Source organism: Mustela lutreola, chromosome 8, assembly GCF_030435805.1.
Source record: "Mustela lutreola isolate mMusLut2 chromosome 8, mMusLut2.pri, whole genome shotgun sequence".
Classification (NCBI taxonomy): Eukaryota; Metazoa; Chordata; class Mammalia; order Carnivora; family Mustelidae; genus Mustela; species Mustela lutreola.
Window position 1 is genome coordinate 56,749,518 of NC_081297.1, and position 20,006 is coordinate 56,769,523.

At 56.7% G+C, this 20,006-nt stretch overlaps 2 protein-coding genes across 4 annotated transcripts; one reads left to right on the top strand and one right to left on the bottom strand.

Moving 5' to 3' along the window:
• The first annotated feature begins 230 nt into the window (after positions 1 to 230).
• Positions 231 to 13,916, top strand: STAT6 (signal transducer and activator of transcription 6). Of its 2 annotated transcripts, none has more exons than XM_059184885.1 (22): positions 231 to 388; positions 3,067 to 3,206; positions 3,606 to 3,744; positions 4,048 to 4,131; positions 4,569 to 4,707; positions 4,834 to 4,886; positions 5,097 to 5,245; positions 6,079 to 6,210; positions 6,336 to 6,524; positions 6,855 to 6,942; positions 7,061 to 7,183; positions 7,752 to 7,844; positions 8,206 to 8,412; positions 9,614 to 9,708; positions 9,803 to 9,939; positions 10,269 to 10,415; positions 10,630 to 10,693; positions 10,799 to 10,909; positions 11,104 to 11,187; positions 12,165 to 12,230; positions 12,322 to 12,450; positions 12,541 to 13,916. In XM_059184885.1, the coding sequence occupies exons 2-22, from the start codon at positions 3,091 to 3,093 to the stop codon at positions 12,728 to 12,730; spliced, it is 2,535 nt and encodes an 844-aa protein (XP_059040868.1). In that variant the 5' UTR covers positions 231 to 388; positions 3,067 to 3,090; the 3' UTR covers positions 12,731 to 13,916. The 2 variants fall into 2 exon arrangements, with proteins under 2 accessions (XP_059040868.1, XP_059040869.1); XM_059184886.1 differs by lacking the exon at positions 231 to 388 and adding an exon at positions 1,129 to 1,149.
• Positions 13,856 to 19,967, bottom strand: NAB2 (NGFI-A binding protein 2). Of its 2 annotated transcripts, XM_059184887.1 has the most exons (7): positions 19,636 to 19,965; positions 17,352 to 18,225; positions 16,753 to 16,886; positions 16,364 to 16,415; positions 16,142 to 16,274; positions 15,730 to 15,921; positions 13,856 to 14,729 (listed from the first exon to the last, which is right to left on the bottom strand). In XM_059184887.1, the coding sequence occupies exons 1-7, from the start codon at positions 19,716 to 19,718 to the stop codon at positions 14,620 to 14,622; spliced, it is 1,578 nt and encodes a 525-aa protein (XP_059040870.1). In that variant the 5' UTR covers positions 19,719 to 19,965; the 3' UTR covers positions 13,856 to 14,619. The 2 variants fall into 2 exon arrangements, with proteins under 2 accessions (XP_059040870.1, XP_059040871.1); XM_059184888.1 differs by lacking the exon at positions 15,730 to 15,921 and having other exon boundaries at positions 19,636 to 19,967.
• Between the last annotated feature and the right edge of the window lie 39 nt (positions 19,968 to 20,006).

The following is a 20,006-nucleotide window of genomic DNA, read 5'->3' on the forward strand; positions in this document are numbered from 1 at the left end:
CAGTCCTTGCTCCTTGGAACCCATGATCCCCCACTCGGCACAGGAGGCACACACGCTCACCCTACTTTCTTCCTCTTCCTCCTCCAGCCCACTTTCTCTTCTCTGTGTCGTCAGAGCTCCAGGGAGGGACCTGGTTAGACGGAGAAGCCGGAAACAGCGGGCTGGGGCAGCCAGTGCTTACACTGAGGAGGAAAGACGGGAGAGGTTGTGTGTGTGTGTGTGTGTGTGTGTGTGTGTGTGTGTGTGTGTTGTTTTTGGTGGTGGTGGTGGTGGTGGAGAGGGGGAGTGCCCGCAGGGCCAGGCCTGAACTCGCTGGATAGAGCTACGGACTCATGGGGCCTGGCAGTGCCCACTGAGAGAGGGAGAAGACAGCGGAGGGGTTGCCAAGGTGAGGGGATGCCTCCGAGGAGGGGGAGGGGGAAGTGCTGACTTTAAGTGTGTGTAGGGGGGTGTGGATTAGCAGGGGTAGTCTCGGGACCCTATCCTGGGCGAAGTGTATGGTTCCCGGGAAATTGTTTCATTTGGTGTTGGGAGCTGGTGGTCCTGGGTTTGGGCACTTTTGAATTCTCAGAGGAATCTGGTCTGGGCAAGGCCCGGCACTCCTACCTCCCCGCGTGGGTCACTTTTTCCACACCCCCGCCCCCGCACCTCCAGGGGCAAGTAAAGGCACGGAAAGGAGAGCAAGGAGGTGCCCCTCTGCCCTGGAGGGGGGGAGGGAGGGGAGGCGGTGCCCCTCCCTAGAAGGTTGATGCCCGAGGGAGGTGGGTCCTTGACAAGCCCCTATCCTGTCCCCCCATAAATGCTGTCGTTCAAGGGTGTGGCTTGGGGGGATGAGCGAGCCCCAGATGTAGACCTCATGGTGCCCCGGAGAAGGGGGAATTTCCCCCTCAAAAGTGCTCCACGCTTGGCTGCTGTAGACGCCGAGATTTCCCGGTGGCGGCGCAGGGTTAACCCTCCTCGTGCTGAACTGGCTCCACCTTCCCGCCCCCACTGCCACATACACATATTGGGCAACTCAGAGAAGCTCTTTTGACTTTTGATCCTGTGGTTCCGCGGTCAGAGAGCTCGCGAATGCAGGGACAGAGGTGATCGGATTTAGGCCAGGAAGCAGGCTGCGGAGCATGGTGGACGTCCGGGCTTGCCTTCCAGGTTGGAAAGTGCTGGGGAACGCTGGCCCCGCCCCCCCGCGCCGTGGCTCCTCCTCCCCACCGGTCTTCTGGGGGGCTTAAAGCTTAAGGTGCGGGCAGTCCACAGTCTGTGCAAGCCCCTGGGCTCAGCTTCGTTATAGGGTGGCCCTCTGAGGTTTGGGGATGGATTAGGGGAGGAGATTTGAAGCCTGGGCCTTGCCGGGAGGCTGGTCGGGAGGCTGGGTTTATAGAAGAAAGTGGGGAGCAAGTGGGGGGGCTGCCTTCTGCTTAAGGATTACCTGTCTCCACTTGGGTAGGGATAGAGGGTCAAAGGTCTGAGCACCATGAGAAACAAGAGAGGAAAAGAGAAGAGAGGAATGGAGTCCTCTCTTGAATTTGAAACATAGACCAATAGGTGCCCCACTCCAGGGTGGGAGGTGGTAGAGAAAGGCCTGTTGGGAGATCCTGAGCAGGCGGGAGGATTCTGCCTTTCAGAGAAAAGAGCTAGAGGGTATAGAAGCTGGTGGGTGGGGGGAGCAAGAAGGCTTGGAACCAAGAATCTCCAGAGAAGGGGTCCCTCTCTTTTCTATCCCTTTGGAAGTCTTGGGAGAGAGGAATAGCCAAAAGCCCAGCAAGAGGGCTTGCGGTTACTGGGTTGGGGGAGACTCAGGGAATATCCACCGCCATCCTCTCCATTCTCTCATCTCTAGGAGAGGGGCACTATGGGACACAGGCTCTGAGAGACCCCTGGGAAAACACTGGTTGACCCTCCCCACCCTGCAGCCCACCCAGAAATGGGGATGCAACCCTCTCCCCTACTCCTTCCATCTCCTCCTTTCCTCTCTCCTTTTCTCCTCTGCCCTTGGCCTCTAGCCCAGCCTCTAGCTTCCTCTTCCCAGCTTCTAGGCTCTTCACTCCAGGCTTGCTAACACTACTTTTTCTCCAATCTCTCCCACCTTCTTTCCAAGTTCTCTCTGCTTCACCCTTTCCTCCATCTCCGCCTCCCTTCGTCAGCTCTCCTCCCACAACCCCACCTCTTAGGATGTTGGGGTCTGGATGTGGAAGGGGCCCTCACAGAACGATGTCACTTACCTCTTGGAATCAGATCCTGATTTCCGAACTCACTGGCTCAGTGGCCTTGGCAAGCTAGAGAACCTCCGTTAGACTCAGTTTCTTCATCTATGAAAGGGCATAGTTCCATATTTTAAAAATCACTGCAAAGCTCTGAGATAATGAGCTTCATGTAATGCCTCAAACATAGTAAATTCTCAATAAGTGGTAGCTGTGAATGCTTTCCCGTTCTCTTCGTCATCGTCCAGCCTGGTCGTTTTCAAATTATCTCATGGAGCCCCAGGATTTTGAGAGGTGTCCTTAGTGACATCTTTGCGGTCAGGAGGTAGGGAGAGGGAAGTAGAAGCCGTAGGATTTTGGGCCTACCACACTTGCTTTCAACAGAGAAACTCTAGTGTTATACCTTTTATATAATTGGGATTCCACAGATTAAACACTAAAATTGTCTACTACTTTAGAAATTTTTGGAAAGTTCTGCATGTATCCAAGTCTCATATTTTATGAGATGAGAAGATCAAGCCTCACAGTGGGGAGGTTCCTTGCCCACAGAACCAGAGCCAGCTCAGAGCTGCAATCCAAGTCCTCTGCCTTCTCTCAGAGAGCTTTCTGTACTCTGCCCACCTGTCCTGTCCTTCCAGCCCTCTGGCTGCAATTCAGCTCTTCCTACCCCATCATCCCTTTGTTTACAACTGGAGGGATTACCTTGTTTGGGGCATTGACCAATGATGTCCCCCGTTTGAGGTGTCAGGCTGTGAGTTGTGATGGGGATGGTCTCTGGGATCTGGGATCTGTAGGAGGTTGCTGGCTGCCTCCGGAACGTAAGCCAACTTTCTTGGGTGCCTCTCAGAGTGGCCTTGTTCCTTTCCAGAAGGCACCCTCCAAACCCCAGATCATGTCTCTGTGGGGTCTGGTCTCCAAGATGCCTCCGGAAAAACTGCAGCGGCTCTATGTCGACTTTCCCCAACACCTGCGGCATCTCCTGAGTGACTGGCTGGAGAACCAGCCCTGGTAAGTCCTAGCTGCCCTGTGCTGCTGGTCTCCTCCAGGTCTTCCCTCTCCCACCTTCCCTCTCCTTAGATTGCTCTGTCCCATGTCGGGACTCGGGATGCATTATTCCCTGTGTGGTGGCCAAGATTTAGCGGGGACCAGATTATGCACATTGACACATGGGGTCCCCCACACCCTGAGGAGCCCCAGTCAAAGAGGAAGAAGGTCAGGACTGGGGCAAGGAGACATCCCATAGCAGCTGGAAAATTGGGGAACAAAGGGCACATGGATGAGGCTGTACAGGGCATGGATGGAGACTAGGACTGGGAAGGAGCTGTTGAGCTGTTTGTTGAAGGGCGGAAGATCAGTAGAGCTGAAGAAACCCTGACCCAAGGCCACCTCATTTTGATCTTCCCACAGGGAGTTCCTGGTCGGCTCAGACACCTTCTGCTGCAACATGGCTAGTGCCCTCCTTTCTGCCACTGTCCAGCGCCTTCAGACTTCCGCTGGAAAGCAGGGGGAGGGGAGCGCCATCTTGCAACACATCAGCACCCTGGAGGTAGGGACAGGGAGGGGAGGGGATGAGGCTGGAGTGGGGCTGGAGTGGAGCTGGGATGAGACCTGGAACACCTGAAGAAATTGGATGCCAGAGCAAATTGGTGTTCCTGTAGTTAGCTGTTAGCTAGCATGCAAATGAGGTTTTAAAAGCATGCAAATGCATGAAAACTTCTGGAGTCCACAGTTGCGCTGCCTTTCTGTGTGCTTAGGAATGGGGCGGGGGTGTGTGTGGCGTGGATTGGAGGGGGAGAATAACATGGGTGAGAGCCAGGCTAACCCAGTCCGCCACTCTTCATTTCTCTAGAGCATATATCAGAGGGACCCCCTGAAGCTGGTGGCCACTTTTAGACAAATCCTTCAAGGGGAGAAAAAAGCTGTTATGGAACAGGTATTGTTAATACCCCACCTCCCACCCCACGTCAACTCCCTGGGATGTTAGCTTGAGCCATGAGAAACTGGAAGGGATTTGAACTTCAGGAGAGGCTCAATGTTTTAGGCCCAGGATAACCAAAGGAGGTTCCAGGGGTCAGAGTGCTCCCCAAGCCAAGCTCAGGGAAGCTTCAAAATGAGGGACTGAGGGTAGTGAGGCCTGGCGAGGAGAGAGCAAGGGGTAAGAAACTGTTTCTGCCAAGAGAGAGATTTTTATCCCTGGGAGATTCCAAAAGGTCAGGGAGAACCTTCAAAGCAGAAAAGGAGCCAGACAAGGGAAGTGGTTTGTTTCCTTTCGGCAGAGCATGGCGGCAGGCAGCCCTTTAGGAAGCAGAGGCCTAGTGTAGAGGGATGAGCGGAGTATCTCATCTCTTGGTGTCTGTCCCTCCTGTGCAGTTTCGCCACCTGCCAATGCCCTTCCACTGGAAGCAGGAGGAACTGAAGTTTACCACAGCGCTGCAAAGGCTGCAGCACCGGGTGGGGGAAACTCGCCTTTTCCGAGAGGCCCTGCAGCCGGGGGCTGAGGCTGGCCAAGGTGGGAGCGTGGGTCCGGCACTCCGAGAGGGTTCTGGGGAGTGGGTGGGAGTGACACCCTCTTGGACCTCACCCTTGACCGAACCTCAGATTTATGTGTACCCCTTATTTCTGCCCTCACCCTCAGTGTCTCTGCACAACTTGTTAGATGCTCCTGCCAACGGGAAGGGGCCAAGTGAGGTAATTGATGGATTGGGAGGTGGAGTTTGGACTCAAAAGTACAGTCCGGAAGGGATCTCAGCTCTGTGGAGGGATGGAGATTAGGCCTCAGAGGGATACACACTGTGGCGGAGAAGGGGCAGGACTGAGAGGGGAAAGAGAGAGTGGCCTGTCCTCTGGCGCTGGAGGAGGAGCCAGGCTGGCCCCTGCTCAGGCCGACCCTGCCTGCAGGCCCTGGCCACATTGCTGCAGGAGACTGTTGGGGAGCTGGAAGCTGCCCAGGCCCTGGTGCTGAAGAGGATCCAGATTTGGAAACGGCAGCAGCAGCTGGCAGGGAACGGCGCACCCTTTGAAGAGAGCTTGGCACCATTGCAGGAGAGGTCGGGGCAAGACTGATGGGACTGAGGGAGGGCCAGGGATGGGTGTCTGCTGTCCTGGCTGGAGGACAGGTGAGAGACTGAGGTGTCTCTCTGTGACACAGGTGTGAGAAAGAGACCCAGCAGGCCAATTCCAGCAGGGCTGCGCACTTGCGCTGTTGTCAGGTCCCATCCTGTCCTGTCTGAGCATGCCCCGCCGAGGGGGGTAGGAGCGGGAGTTCATGTGGCCCATTCTTGTCTTTCTTTTCCTTTCTTTCTTCCCTTCTTCCTTCCTTCCTTCCTTCCTTTCTTTCTTTCTTTCTTTTTAAAAAGATCTTATTTATTTATTTGTCAAGACAGAAAGAGGGAGTGCACACAAGCAAGGGGAGCAGCAGGCAGAGGGAGAAGCAGGCTCCATGCTGAGCAAGGAGCCCCATGTGGGACTCAATCCCAGGACCCTGGGATCATGACCTGAGCTGAAGGCAGATGCTTAACCAACTGAGCCACCCAGGCCTCCCTTGGCCCGTGCTTTTCTCTTCGAGCCCCTTGCCCAGCGGATTGGGCAGTCTTTTCCTATTTGGTCTGTTGGGCGAAGGCTCCTTTCAATTTGCGCCAAAGTGCCATGCGTGTTGGCAGCTGACGTGGGCATCAGAGTCCTGGGGAAGAGGCAGCCGGGTTTCCACAGGGGTCCAGGCGCAGAGAAGGAGCCTCACACCCAGAGTCAAGGCAGGTCCCACAGCCCCTTCACCCCAGGCATCTTGCAGCCATACACACTCTCCTGCTTTCGTTCTGGGTCTAGGGGTAGGGAGTTTGGGCCGCCGGAATTGTGTGTCCCCTGACCACTGTCCTGGCCCCAGGTGTGAGAGCCTGGTGGACATTTATTCCCAGCTGCAGCAGGAAGTGGGGGCAGCTGGTGGGGAGCTGGAGCCCAAGGCCCGGGCAGTGCTGATCAGCCGGTTGGATGAAGTCCTGCGAACCCTTGTTACTAGGTATGCCCCCTGAGCCCTCAACCCGGCCTAGAGCAGATCCTGAGGAAGGAAGAGGCTTAGAGCAGTGGGAAGGGTGCCAGAAGGGACCCAGCCACTAAACTCCCCTGTGTCTTCACTCCTCTCAGCTCCTTCCTGGTGGAGAAGCAGCCCCCTCAGGTTCTGAAGACTCAGACCAAGTTCCAGGCTGGGGTTCGATTCTTACTGGGCCTACGGTTCCTGGGGGCCCCAGCCAAGCCTCCGCTGGTCAGGGCTGACATGGTGACTGAGAAGCAAGCCAGGGAGCTGAGCATGCCCCAGGGGCCTGGGACTGGAGCGTAAGCCAGGGCTGGTGAAGGCCTGCTGGGCTGGTGGAGGCCAGGGGAGCCTGGGCGACTGGCACCCCAAAAGAGCAGGGTGGTGAGGAGGGAGGGCTGTGAGGTGTGTGGACCCTGAATGGTCACGGCAGAGGAAGGGAGGGGACATATCAGGGCTGGAACGGGATGGAGAATTGTGATTTGGCCAAGATAGGGACCTCCTTGAGAATCCAAGCAGGGAGATGGAGATTTGGGGCCGGTCGCCCTTGCCATCCACCCCTGGACTCAAGCTTCTCCCTACCCCTGGCCCTGCTGGGATGCACCCACTCAGTGTCCAACCTCCCCTGGCAGAGAAAGCACTGGGGAAATCATCAACAACACCGTGGCCCTGGAGAACAGCATTCCTGGCAACTGCTGTTCTGCCCTGTTCAAGAACCTGGTGAGGGCTTTGGGGAGCCATTGGGAAGAGTGGGGGTGGGGGGGTCTTCAGACTGAGGGACTGTCCTTGGAGAGGGTGTTGGGAAGCCTCACCCCTGCTCCCCCTCCCACTCCTGCAGCTTCTGAAGAAAATCAAGCGCTGTGAGCGGAAGGGCACTGAGTCCGTCACCGAGGAGAAGTGTGCGGTGCTCTTCTCCACCAGCTTCACAATTGGCCCCAACAAACTCCCCATCCAGCTCCAGGTGAACTGAGCCTCAGGCTGCCCAGTCTAGGGCACCGGCTCCCCACCATGCTACATGCTGGGGCCCTGGCTCCTCACTCCTCATGATGGCTCCGTAGCCCGTGCCTCTGGGATCCGTGTGCACTGGGATCAGGGCGAGAGCGGGAGGCGCAAGAGTGTGCCTACCTGGGAATCGTGTGGTGGCGACTAGCTTTTATTATACATTTCGTGTAGACCAGGGCACTGTTTTAAGTCACACATACACACACACAGAGGTAAGTACTATCATTAGCCCCATTTCACAGATGAGTCCACTAAGATACAGAGAGACTGAGGAATTTACCCAGGTCACACAGCTATGAAGTGCTGGAGCTGGCATTGGAAACCCAGAGGTCTGGCTCTAAAACACTGACTCATAACCACTTGTCTACAGTTAGGCCTTAATGGAGCTTCAGAAAACATTGGATAACACACCAGGAACATTGGACTATGTTGTGTGACTCCTAGAGTGTCCCTGCATTCTCAGAGCCAAACCCCTGAGGAAGCCCCTTGCTCCAGTAAGAAGATTCCCCTCTTCTCGCCCCTATCAGGCTCTGTCTCTGCCGCTAGTGGTCATTGTCCACGGCAACCAGGACAACAATGCCAAAGCCACCATCTTGTGGGACAATGCCTTCTCTGAGATGGTGAGGAAAGACCTGGAGTGGCCATGGAGGGAGAGAGGGGAGGAACAGGGGCAAGCAACATGGGCAGTCATGTTGGGGGAGGCAGGGAGCAGACATGTTCAAATGGGAGTGGCCATAACTCCTTTCATCAAACTCTCTAACTTCACGCTTTTATACTTCTGACCTCTTTTCGTGCTGGTCTTAACAGCTACCATGTCGTAGCACCCTAAACTATTTTCGGAAAAGAGCCATCTTTATGAGCGAGCTCAGGGGGATAATGGCTGGGAAGGGCAGCGCTGGGGAGGTGGGAGGGAGGAAGGCCCCTCCTGAGGAAGAAGGAGAATGATAGTCTGAAGTGTCCTATCCTTCCACTTCACCCCAGGACCGTGTCCCCTTTGTGGTGGCTGAGCGCGTGCCCTGGGAGAAGATGTGTGAAACTCTCAACCTCAAGTTCATGGCTGAAGTGGGGACCAATCGGGGGCTACTCCCAGAGCACTTCCTCTTCCTAGCCCAGAAGATCTTCAATGATAACAGCCTCAGCATGGAGGCCTTCCAGCACCGTTCCGTGTCCTGGTCACAGTTCAATAAGGTCATTCCCCTACTTTTTGGACTTCCCACCCCTAAGCTCTTCATCCATGAGGCACTCAGGACCTTCCCAACCTCTGTCCAGAGACTGACCTCTGGGGTCTTTGTGGTGCCCCATCATGGGGATCAGGGAAGCCTCTGTCACCGCCCAGGCAGGAAAACCCTTCAGTCGGGCGGGTAAGCCCAGAGGAAGGATTCCCCAGCGTCCCTCATGTTTTGGACTGGGGGCCCTCTGTCCTCCCTCTCTACCAGTGACTCGCATGACTCATCCAGATTGTGTGTAAACACAGCTCTGATTCAAAATGACTTTGACCCATTGGGAAAATAGTTCCTATTTCAAAAACCAGGATGAAATCCCCCAGGGACACACACAGTGATACCAGCAACCTTGCCCTGACACCTTACTATGTGGCAGAAACTGTGTTTAGCACATTGGGTACGTCATCTACTTACCCCTCCCAGCATCCCTTTGAGGTAGTTGCTATTATCCGAATTTTACAGGTGAGGAACGTGATGCTCAGAGGGGTTAAGTCGTTTCTCCAGCAGGTGAGGAGGGTGGGATATAATCCCCTATTTCTCGTTCTTAGCCACCGTATTTTTAACTGCCCTCAAGGGGAGGTGGCTCAGAACTGGACCTGTTACAAGAATGGGGGAAAAGGTCTGGATGTCTTGGTTGAGAACCAGCTGGGTAAATGCAGTCATGTACTGTTCTCTTAGCAAAAAAGAAAGAGAAGTCTACATGACGGAAGGATGTGTTAGCAGAGGGAACAGGACACTCGCACCTGGCAATCTGCATTGTCTGGACTCCGCTGCCCTTGTTCTAATCAAGGATCGGTGGAGCGCAGTTGTTAGGAAGGACTCTGGTCTGGACTTCCTGGGCTACATCCCAGCTCTGCCTCTCACCAGCTGTGTAGACCTGGGCAAGTTACTTGACCTTTCTGGGCTTTGACTTCTTCATCTGTAAGATGGGATACTTAGAGGCTTGTAAAGATCCGGTAAGTGAATTTATGGAAAGGACGTGCAATACTGCCTGGCACCTGGTCAGTGTGAGGGTTGGCCATTGTCCTTGATGAGACAGATTCTGTTTTGTCCTTCAGCCCTGTGACTCTGTTGTGTGGGCACTCACACACAAAGCTAGGGCCTGTCCTAACCAGGCCCTAGCTCTGGCCCTCCTGTGTTCACACTAGTTCCTCCTTATTCCCCAGGAGATCCTGCTGGGTCGTGGCTTCACCTTTTGGCAGTGGTTCGACGGTGTCCTGGACCTCACCAAGCGCTGTCTCCGGAGCTACTGGTCAGATCGGTGAGTCCTTGCCCCAGTGGCCTGAGCACTTGTACCCCTAGCTCCTTCTCCACAGCCAGTGCCCCAACCCCATCCTCTCCTTCATCCTGGCCAGGTTGATCATTGGCTTCATCAGCAAACAGTACGTCACTAGCCTTCTTCTCAACGAGCCTGATGGAACATTCCTCCTTCGCTTCAGCGACTCAGAGATTGGGGGCATCACCATTGCCCATGTCATCCGGGGCCAGGATGGTGAGGTCACCCCAGCCAGTTCTCTGTTTCTGTGCCTGTGCCCTCTGGGGTTTCTTCTGGGAAGGAAATATCTTGGCCTTCCTTGATGCCAAGCCTGATCTTCAGGGAGTCCTTCCTTAGGTCCAACTTCCCTCCACCCTTCTGCAGTCTACCTTCTCATTGTGAGCTCTGTCGGAACAGAGACTGGTTGGTCTCCCTCCCCCAGGACTCTCACCCTAACTCCTCTCCCCCTCACCTTGGTAGACTGAGAGTGGATCCTGTGTTGGGGCTGGATGGAGAGGGGGAGAATGTCTGGACAGAGGGGACTCAGGGTCTCATTCCTATTGTAGGCTCCCCACAGATAGAGAACATCCAGCCATTCTCTGCCAAAGACCTATCCATTCGTTCACTGGGAGATCGAATCCGGGACCTTGCTCAGCTCAAAAACCTCTACCCCAAGAAACCCAAGGATGAAGCTTTCCGGAGCCACTACAAGCGTAAGCTGGAGCTCGCAGTTTGAACCCTTCTTTTGCCCATCTCTTCCATCATCCCAGTTGCCCCCTTCCTACACAGTGTATGTCATCCCTGACTCTCTCTCCATTTTCAAAGCCCCATTTCTCTTACTTGCCCATCAGCTATGCCCACTTTTGCACATCCCTTCCTCCCCAATGCTGGGGCACTCCATGGCTCTCCTTTCCTCCCCCACAACAGCTGAACAAATGGGTAAGGACGGCAGGGGTTATGTCCCAGCTACCATCAAGATGACTGTGGAAAGGTTAGTGTGGCGTTGTGAACGGTGGGCGGGCCTGGTACTCCTCGCTGGAAGAAGTGGTGGCATCAGCCTTTGGTCAGTCACACGGACCTTCCCTCCCTCCTCCAGGGACCAGCCACTTCCTACCTTGGAGGCCCAAATGCCTACCATGGTGCCAGCTTACGATCTTGGAATGGCCGCTGATTCCCCCATGAATATGCAGCTCAGCCCAGACATGGTGTAAGGAGCTTGAGAGGCAGGAATGGGAGTGGTCTGTGGGGACAGGTGTTTAAGCCTGGGCAGCTGGGAGAGCTGGCATTAGGGACTGAAGTAGGGGATTTCCCTTTCCAGGAGAGGGATTCCCATCTTGGGGCAGGAGGTGGGGGTGTCCAGCAGAAGGGCTGGCCTCAGAGGGGTCTGCATTCTTTCCCCAGGTCCCAAGTGTACCCACCGCACTCTCACTCCATCGCCTCGTACCAAGCCCTCTCCCGGGAAGACACATTGACAACCTTCCCAGAGTAAGTGGAAGGGACACGGATACCCACCTGTAAGGGGGATGGGCATTTACCATTTGTTAGGAGAGGCTCCGCTGTGAGAAAGGGACGGCAAAAGGCTGACACTCTGTCTCTTCTGCCTACTCCATTGAGAGGTTAGTGGTTAAGATCCAGACTTAGCCAGGTTCAAATTTCAGCTCCGCCACCTACTGACTTTGGGCAGGTTGCTTCATACTGGTGCCTGAGAATAGGGAGTATTGATAATAATACTAATAATACCTTCCTCGGGGGATTATTATGAAGGTTAATTGAATTAGTAATACCTGTAAAGCTCATAGCAAAAACTATGTTAAGAACTAAGATGACCTCTCCTGCCACTGTCATTTATCTGCTGTCTGGATTTTTATTTATTCATCTGTTTTGGCCTTGAAGTAGCCTAGACATTTTTCCTCCCTAAGTAACACTCTTATTATAATAACTGCAGGTGCTTATTGACTCTTAGACAAGGTACAACATCTCCTCTCCCAGGAGTTGAGGTAGGGTAGAGACTGGGGGGCTTAGAGCCACCAGAGTCCAGAGAAACATTAGAAATTAGCTAATTCAAGGGCTCCTGGGTGATTGAGTCGGTTAAGCATCTGACACTTGGATTCAGCTCAGGTCATGATCTCAGGGTCATGATCTTAGGGGCCCGGGGATAAAGCCTCCCTCCAAATCCCTGGCAATTGTGTTGTTGGGAGTCTGTTTCTCTCCCCATTTCTTTGCTCCCCCCCTCCCAAATAAATAAAGAGATCAGCTAGCTCAGCCCTTCTCTCCTCCCCCAGCCCAATCCCCAACACATACACATTTTACAGATGAGAAGGCTGAGCCCACGGCTTACCCAAGACTATGTGTTTGGGGAAAGGAGCTGGAAATTGTTTCCTCATTCAACGACCTTGACTTTGGAACATGGTGCCCTTGTCTAGCCTTCCTTTCTCTGACTGTGCCCTCCTTCCTGTTTCCAGATCTCACCTGCAGATGCCGCCCAACCTGAACCCGATGAACCTGTCCTTTGACCAAACTCACCCTCAGTGAGTGACAGCACCCCTCCCGATCCCATGCTCCCCATTCCTTCCCATCCTTATCCCACCCCCATCTTACTGACTTTTCTGGTCTTGGCAGGGGCCTGCTCCCATGCCCATCTCAGGAGCATGCCGTGTCCACTCCTGAGCCCCTGCTCTGCTCAGATGTGACCATGGCTGAAGACAGCTGCATGAGCCAGTCGGTGGGAGGGTTCCCTCAGGCAACCTGGTGAGTGGCAGCCTGGGGGTGATGGCTGGGCAAGGGCTGGAGGAGCGGGTGCCATAGCTACCCTACTGTTTCTCCCCTTCCTTCTTACAGGGTTGGTGAAGACATGTTCCCACCCTTGCTGCCTCCTACTGAACAGGACCTCACCAAGCTTCTCTTGGAGGGGCAAGGGGAATCGGGGGGAGGAGCCTTGGGCACCCAGCCCCTCTTGCAGCCCTCTCATTATGGGCAGTCTGGGATCTCAATGTCCCACCTGGACCTAAGGGCCAACCCTAGTTGGTGATCCCAGCTGGAACGGAAGCCCCGAGAAAGACCGCTCTTCTACCCCGCCGGACCTGCTCTGGACACTTGCCCACGCTCCTGCCAAGCGGCAGATGGGGAGAGTGTCCTCCTATCCCCATCTACTCCCTGGTCAGGAGGAAAAGACTGCCAGGAAAATGCACAGTGGGTGGAGCCTATCCACTCCTTCCTCCTACCACACACCCCTGTCCTCCCCCTTCCAACGCTGGAAGGGAAATTCAGGTTCCAAAGTAAGACACGGCCCAACACGCCTGCACACACAGAAAACACACACACACACACACCTCTCCCTGGAAGATGGGGCTGAGTGGGAAGGGGGCTGGGCAACAGCACAGGTTAGGGCATAGAGGTCTTCTCTGCCCATCTTGAGCCCGAGCCCAGGACACACACGTAGAAACATGCAGATATGTGCACACGTTTGTACGGGAGGCTGGGAACTGAGGGATAGGCTTGGGTCCCAGCCCTGGGGTAGACGGAGAAGCAGTTCAGGAGACCCTGGGTGGGAGGTGGTGGGAAAATCTGTACAGTTGGGTTACTGAGGTGGGTTATGCCCAGATTAAAAAACAAATTTTCAATAGCCCCACATTCCTGTCAGTCAGATGGAGATTTTTGGTTATGTGTAGGAGACCGTGCAGGTCAAGGGCTGTGTTTTATGGGCAGCCGTGTGAAAGTGTGCATCCCTGAGACGTGTGAATATACAGATGTCACACACAGTCACTGTTATGGCCACAAAAATACATGTATCTTTCTGATCTTGCCTCTGTGACAAGTTCGGAAGTGTGAAACACTGCACAAAAAACACCAGCGAATGCGCTAGCTTCTCTGATGCACGCTAACCCAGATGTACTCAGCTTTCGTAGGACCGTGGCCCCCGTGGGTCTGTGTGGCTGTGACATCTGTATGAGGCTCTAGCTTTGGTGGCTCAACCCTGCCAATCTTGCCCAAAGGCCAGGGGTGAGTCTGGGACCCAGGCCCGGGCATGAGGTCCTCTGAGTGAATTAGGGGGCCTTCCCTGCTGCTGCTTTTCTCTTTGCCCATTCACTGCCAGCTTCCCTCCACTGCCCCATTCCCGTGCCACCCTTTCTCCCTCTTGGGGGGGGGTCATCGATCCTAAGCCATAAAATAAATTTTATTCCAAAATAACAAAATAAATAATCTACTGTACACGATCTGAAAAGAAAGACGCTCTAACTGCTCAGACAGGTGCTGCAGTCCAGCCTCCAGCTGAGGGAGACCCTGAGTCCAACCCAGGCCTCCTGAGGGGGCCGGTCGAGGGAACCCCACATTCACCCTCCCCCCTACCCCCCAAGAGGGCAGGAGGGAAAAAGTTGCTGAGGACTTGGGGGAAAGATGGGGATAGGTGGGCAAACTGCAGCACTTGTTAAATTAAAGAAACAAACTAGAAGCACAAAAATGGGGGGGCAGAGGGGAGGAGTAGGTCCAGTGTTCCCAGGCCCCCAGTTCTGGGGGGAAACATTGCCATTTTTAGCTGTTGGACCTTCCCAGGGAAGTCCCCTTTTCCCCCATGTCCAAACTGAATCCAACTGCTCATACCACTGGTTCAAGCTACAGAGAATGGGAGTGTGTTGTGTAAGGGAGGGGAGAACCCCAGATACCCTGGAGACAGAGTCCTTGCCCCCTTGCTCTAGGCAAGGGTGAAGGGGCACCACGCACCCTCCTTGTGTCCTCTTGCCAGGCCCCTGCTCGTTATTGCTTGAAGCCCCATAGTTCTATGCCCATGGAGCAGGTGGGGAGGCAGGAGAAGGGCAGCTGAAGGATCCAGGGTTGTGACTAGATGCCAGGGACGGAGAATGTCAGAGTCCATGTGAGCCAGAAGCCCGAGTCCTGGGTCTGAGGACACCAGCGCACCCCTCACTGCCTGCTGGCCTCTGCCTCCACTTTGACGCTGCTCCTGCGACCTTCCACCAGGGCAGGATGGGGTCCTGGGGCGGGGCATCGGTCCAGCAGCCCTTCTTCAAACTCTGTAGGGAGAAAAGGAGTAAGTTAGGAGGCCGTAGGGTGGATGATGCAAGGAGGTGGCTGGACAGGAGGCAGGAGTCGGGAGACTGCAAAGATGAGCTGGATTTGATAGGCTGCCTCCTGCCCACTGCACGTTTATAGGTGTATGTATGGGGGGTGTTCCATACCCAAGTGTGTGCGTCCCCCTCCCCTTTCTGGCTGTGTGTAGCAGCGCTCTCTCTGTATGTGTCTCTCTCCTCTGTCTCTCCCGCCTCCGTTCTGCTGGAATTTCTGGTTCTGTCAGGAGCTGTGGGGGTGGCTTGGCTCTGACCTCTCCCCCTCCCCCCCCAGGCTCTGCCGCCCCCACTCATCCCTGGCCCCCTCCCAGGCCCCACCTACCCTACCATGCCCCTCCAGTTTCTTAGAAGCCAAATCAGGGGGAACACAGGAAGCCAGCCTCCCAACTCCTCCCCCAAAAAGAGCCCCCCCTTCCAGTCCCCACCCCCACTTCCCACCCACGCACAGTTTAAAAATACCAAGCCAGGGTTGGTGGCTTTGTCTGCTGCATCACTCTCAGCCCAGCCGCTCTGGCCCTCTGGCGGACTACTCCCTTCCCCCATACACACACAAAGCATCCCCCTTTGGGCTTCTCTACTTCCCAGCTAGGCAACCCCACTGCAACTCCTAGCCTACCCTACTCTTCTGCCTTGGTGGCAGCTCTGTCTCTGCTTCCTTTCTTGGTGACCCACCCTTCCTGTTCCTCTAGTCCCCCTCTGTCCCCTTGCTCACTGCACCGCCCCTTTCACAGATCTCCATTAGGATCAGATCCTCCTAGTGGAAACAACCCTGTAGGATCCCCCTTTCCTCAGCCCAAGGCCTGGATGGCTGGAGCCCCAGCACCCTACAGGCTGCCCTCTCTGGTGACTACATCCCTCTCCCTCCCACCTGGCCCCAGGACGCCAGGACTGCTGGGTGGGGCCTGGGTGGCAGGGGTGCTTGGGGACAGCGCTGCTGCTGCCTCACCTGCGAGAGGCGGCTTCGCAGGCACACAGGGGCTGAGGCGCCCCACGCGGTCGTGGGAGACGAGGCGGGCTAGCCGCAGCCCCTCATCCATCAGTGTCTGCTGCAGGATGTGGCGGCTCCACAGCCCATGGGCTGGCAATGCCAGCGGCAGGTCAGCAGGGGGCGGCGTCAGCCTTGGGCATGACCCCACAGCTGTGGGCATGGGCACGGATCAGGTAAGGGGCTACAGTCAACGGAACCCCGCCCCGCCCCCCCCCCAACCTCAAACGCAAAGCAGACCCATAGGCCCAGGCCCCTTTGCCCCCATCCAGCCAGGCCTCCCAACCCTGCTCCAGGCAGAGGCCTCCTAGCTCCTTCCTCCCACCTACTCCACGCCCAGAGCTCGAAGAAAAGTATTCTGATGGACACTCACCCTGCAAGTGTCCGTCAAGACTCTCCCCAGACAGGCTGGCGCTGTCCTCCTCCAGGTTGGGCCGGTATGGGGGTGCATAGGACTCTGGGCCTGGTGGAGGCTGCTGGAGTTCCGAGTGACTTTGCTCTCCAACCTGTGGATGCCCCAAAGGGGAAGATGAGGACCTAACAAGGGAGGGGTGGGGGAGGGCGCTAACACCGTGTGTCCACCCTAGAAACCTACCTCCTGTTTTAACTTCTTCAGTGGAGGGCCTCCCAGTTCTTCCGGGTGAAGCCTGCGAAGATGAGAGCAATAAGGAAGGTGAAGCTGGGGAGGGCAGCATGGTGGGGCAGAACATAGAATCTGGGGAAGAGCGTGTGCTCTTTCAAGATCAGAAAGCAGCTGACTGAGCAGAAGTGTCTAGCTCTGGTACTGCTGTTGTGGGTGAGCAGACAAAACCCGAGATGGACAGGAGGAGGGCCCAGGCCCAGACAAGTGGGCTTGGCGCGAAGCAGGACACGCACGTGGGCAGGAAGCAGGCTTAGAGGTCCCTTCCTGGGAAGTCTGGCCCAGGACCCAGCTCCTTGGCAGGATTCTCTAATCTAGGAGGGACCTGGAGAAGGAAGTCTCACCTGGAGCCCTTCAATGAGGACAGGTAGGTGCTCTCTCGGGCCACTTGGCGCGACAGGGAGAAGAGCTCCACCCTCCGCAGTAAAAGTGTGTTGTCCCGCATGCAGAACTGTGCAGCAGCTTCGTTGATGGTCAGCTGTGGAGAGGGCCGCCCGAGCGGGCACAGTCCTCAGGCCCCGCTGCCTTGCCCAGACCTCCTCCCACCCTTCGCCATCAGACACATAAAGCCTGTGCATTAGACGCTTGCTTAGGATCTGATGCTATGGAGTTCTCTGGAGGTGGAAGACAAAGGCCAACATCCCTGGCTGCCGAGGGAGGCTGGAGTCCCCTCGGCCAGAGCAGTCCCGAGCGGCACTGAGCGCGACTGAGCGCGACTGCCCGGCACTGGCCTGTACCTCTGCTTCGCCCTCAGCTGAGGAGGGAAGCACTGCAGTGGCAGGGACCGGGCTGTGTGTGGGGGTGTGGGTATGTGTGTGGGTGACTGGGGCATGGGGTCCTGGTCAGGAGGCAAGGAAACAGGTTGGGGAGGGCGAAGGTTCTCCACGGTGAGGAGGGTGAGGCCTGGGAGCCAAGTGCAATCCTAGGAGAATGGGGTCCTCACCTCGTGCAGGCTGAGCTGCTTGCCCTCCCGCCGCTTGGAGTCAAAACGGCCGTAAATGATGCTGTATTTGCGGATCTCCTCCTCCTTCTGGCTGTCGCTGTCGTCCATCTCAAAGATGTGCCCCACGCTCCGCGCCAGCTTCTTGTTCAGCTTCAGCAGGGACGTCACCTCCCCAGCATCCCCCCTTGGGAAGCTCCGGAAGATCCTCTCCACACTCTCCACCACCATGCGCACCATCTCTGGTTCCAGGCGATCTGGACCACCCCCAGCCCCAGCTGCTGCCAGCCCCCCAGCCCCGGTCCCCTCCGGGACTCCTCCCCCTGCAGGTGGGGAGAAGGGGGGAGAGCCTGCCTCCTCTTCTCCTCCCGCGCCAACGTCAGACTCTGGAGTGCTCCGTCCTGGCCAGATCCGGGGGTCTCCGGCCCCAGGTCCCCCAGGCAGTGGTGACAGCTTTTCTCCAAGTTCAAGGGGGCTCTTGGGGCTAAAACTGCGGGCACTGCCTGCCTTTTCCCCTGGGCTGCTATGCCCATTGCTCATGCTTCCTTTCCGGGTGCCTGCAGTCTCAGAGATCTTGAAAAGTGGGATACTGGAGACAGGCACAGCAGGCACTGGCTGACTGAAGAGCCCTGGATTGGTGGCCCATTCTCTCAGTGCCTTCTGCAGGCGGCGGACATGGAGGGGCTTGGTGGCCATGCCCACGAGTGCCATGATCTCCAGGAACTCTTCCTCGCCAGCCTCACACAGTTGCTGCACGTCGTCCCCTCCCTGCTGGATGAAGGTTTCATAGTAGGAAAGGAGATTGGCGCGCTGCAGGACCCGGTAAAGCTGCAGCTCCCCCAGTGTCCGAGGCAGTGCCATGGCTCGGGCACTGGGCCTGAAGAGGAGTGCAGTAGAGAGAAAGGCAGGCAGTCAGTATGGGTCCTCCTGCTGAGTACCAACCCACACTCGCAATTGTCCTCTCTTTCCTGCTTGCTTCTCTTCCCCTCCTCTAATGTGCTCTCTGCCCAAGACCCAAGCCTGAGCACAGACTCAGAACTAGGCATTACCAGGAGACATAAACACAGCAGTGCCATCCCAGACTGGCCACAAGTACCAAAAGGCAGCTCAGTCTCTCTGCCAAAATCAAAGGCTCTTCACCCCCATTCTCAGCTTTTACTTTTCTGGCCTGGGGCAAGGAGACCTGAGCAGTGAGGCCAGCCAGCACCCCCTGGGATGGCTGGGCTTCCTTTTCCCCCAGAATAGTCTTCACCCTCCACCCTAAATGCCCAGCAGTCTCAGCTTTACTCAAGGTGACTTTCTACACTGAGGTGCATGTAGGACCCCTGTCCTCCCCACAGTTGATGCCTGGGACCTACTGCTGGCCAGTTTCACTCCGTGGTGGCGTCCTACCCAGGCAGCTGCAAGGGAGGGGTGTGGCCCTTTCTCACTCAGCAAGCCTGGCGGACCCCTGCTCTGCTCAGCTCCCCTGAGCTGCTCCGCAGGACCTCCCCTCTCCTCCCGACTGCCCAGTGCCCCTTAAGTTGGCCCCTCTCCCAGCAGTGACCTTCCCCACCTGCTGGGTAGGTAGGCCGATCCCTTCAGCTCAGGCGCCAGCAGGGAGGAGTGCCTCAATTGTTCTGCTCTGGGGCCTGTTCCGCCCACACACACTCCTACAGCGGCCGCGTGAGTGGGCGAAAACCGCCTGGGGGCTCCCACCTACCTCCTCTCCCTCATTTTCCACCCACACCTCCAAGTGGAGCGGAGGAGCGGCTCAAAGCCTCTTGAGGGAGGGGCTGCACACCGAAACTCCCCTCCGCGTGCCGTAAATATAGCTACAGAAAAGAGAAGGGAAGCCTAAAGCTTCTCTACAGTTCTGCTGATGGCTCTCCCCTGGCTCCGAGGCGCCGGCTTCTCCCGGACCCCGGGGCTCGCGTACTCCGTATCAACGGAAGACTGAAACAGCGCAGCAGCCCTCCCCCAGCCCTATTACCAGCCAGAGCTCCAGGGCTTCCCCTGGCGTTTGGGGGCCCCCACATTCTTTGCAGGGGGTTCACATGCCAGATCACATCGGCAGAGTAAACGAGGAATGGAAAATTAAGTACTACTCTTTCATATCCAGCTTCATCCACTCCCTATCTGCTCCCAGGGCCCCTAATTCAAAGACGCACCCCCTTTTCAATCTGTCTCCACCCCCCACCCCCGTCCCGCTTCCCCTCGTTCTCTCCTCGACCTCCACCCTCCGGACCCCTTTACTGAGTCCAGCTCCACCCATTCCACTCCCCGCCGCTTCCCTCTACCCACTAACTTGGGTCTGGGCTGCGGGGTCCGGCGGGCGCAGTCCCCTCCGCCCGGCGGCTGCTCGGCTGTGGGGGAGGGCGCTCTGTGCATGGACGGCCGGAGGCCACAGGGGCTGCCCCTCTCGGTGCCCAGCGCTCGGCGCCTGGCGCGCGCTGCCGTGTCCGCCGCTGTCCGGGCTCCGTCCCTCCCTCCACGTCTCCTCTCTCCGAGCCTCCGCGCCTCTGTCTGTGCCTCTGCCCCCCCCTCCCCGGCTGCGCTTGCCGCCTCTCCGCGCCGCCGCCCCCGCAGGACGCACGGGGAGCGAGGCCCGGCGCGGCGCTGGCTGCCGGGCGGGCGGAGGGCGTGGGCAGCGCCGGGGGCGGGGGCCGGGGGCGGGGG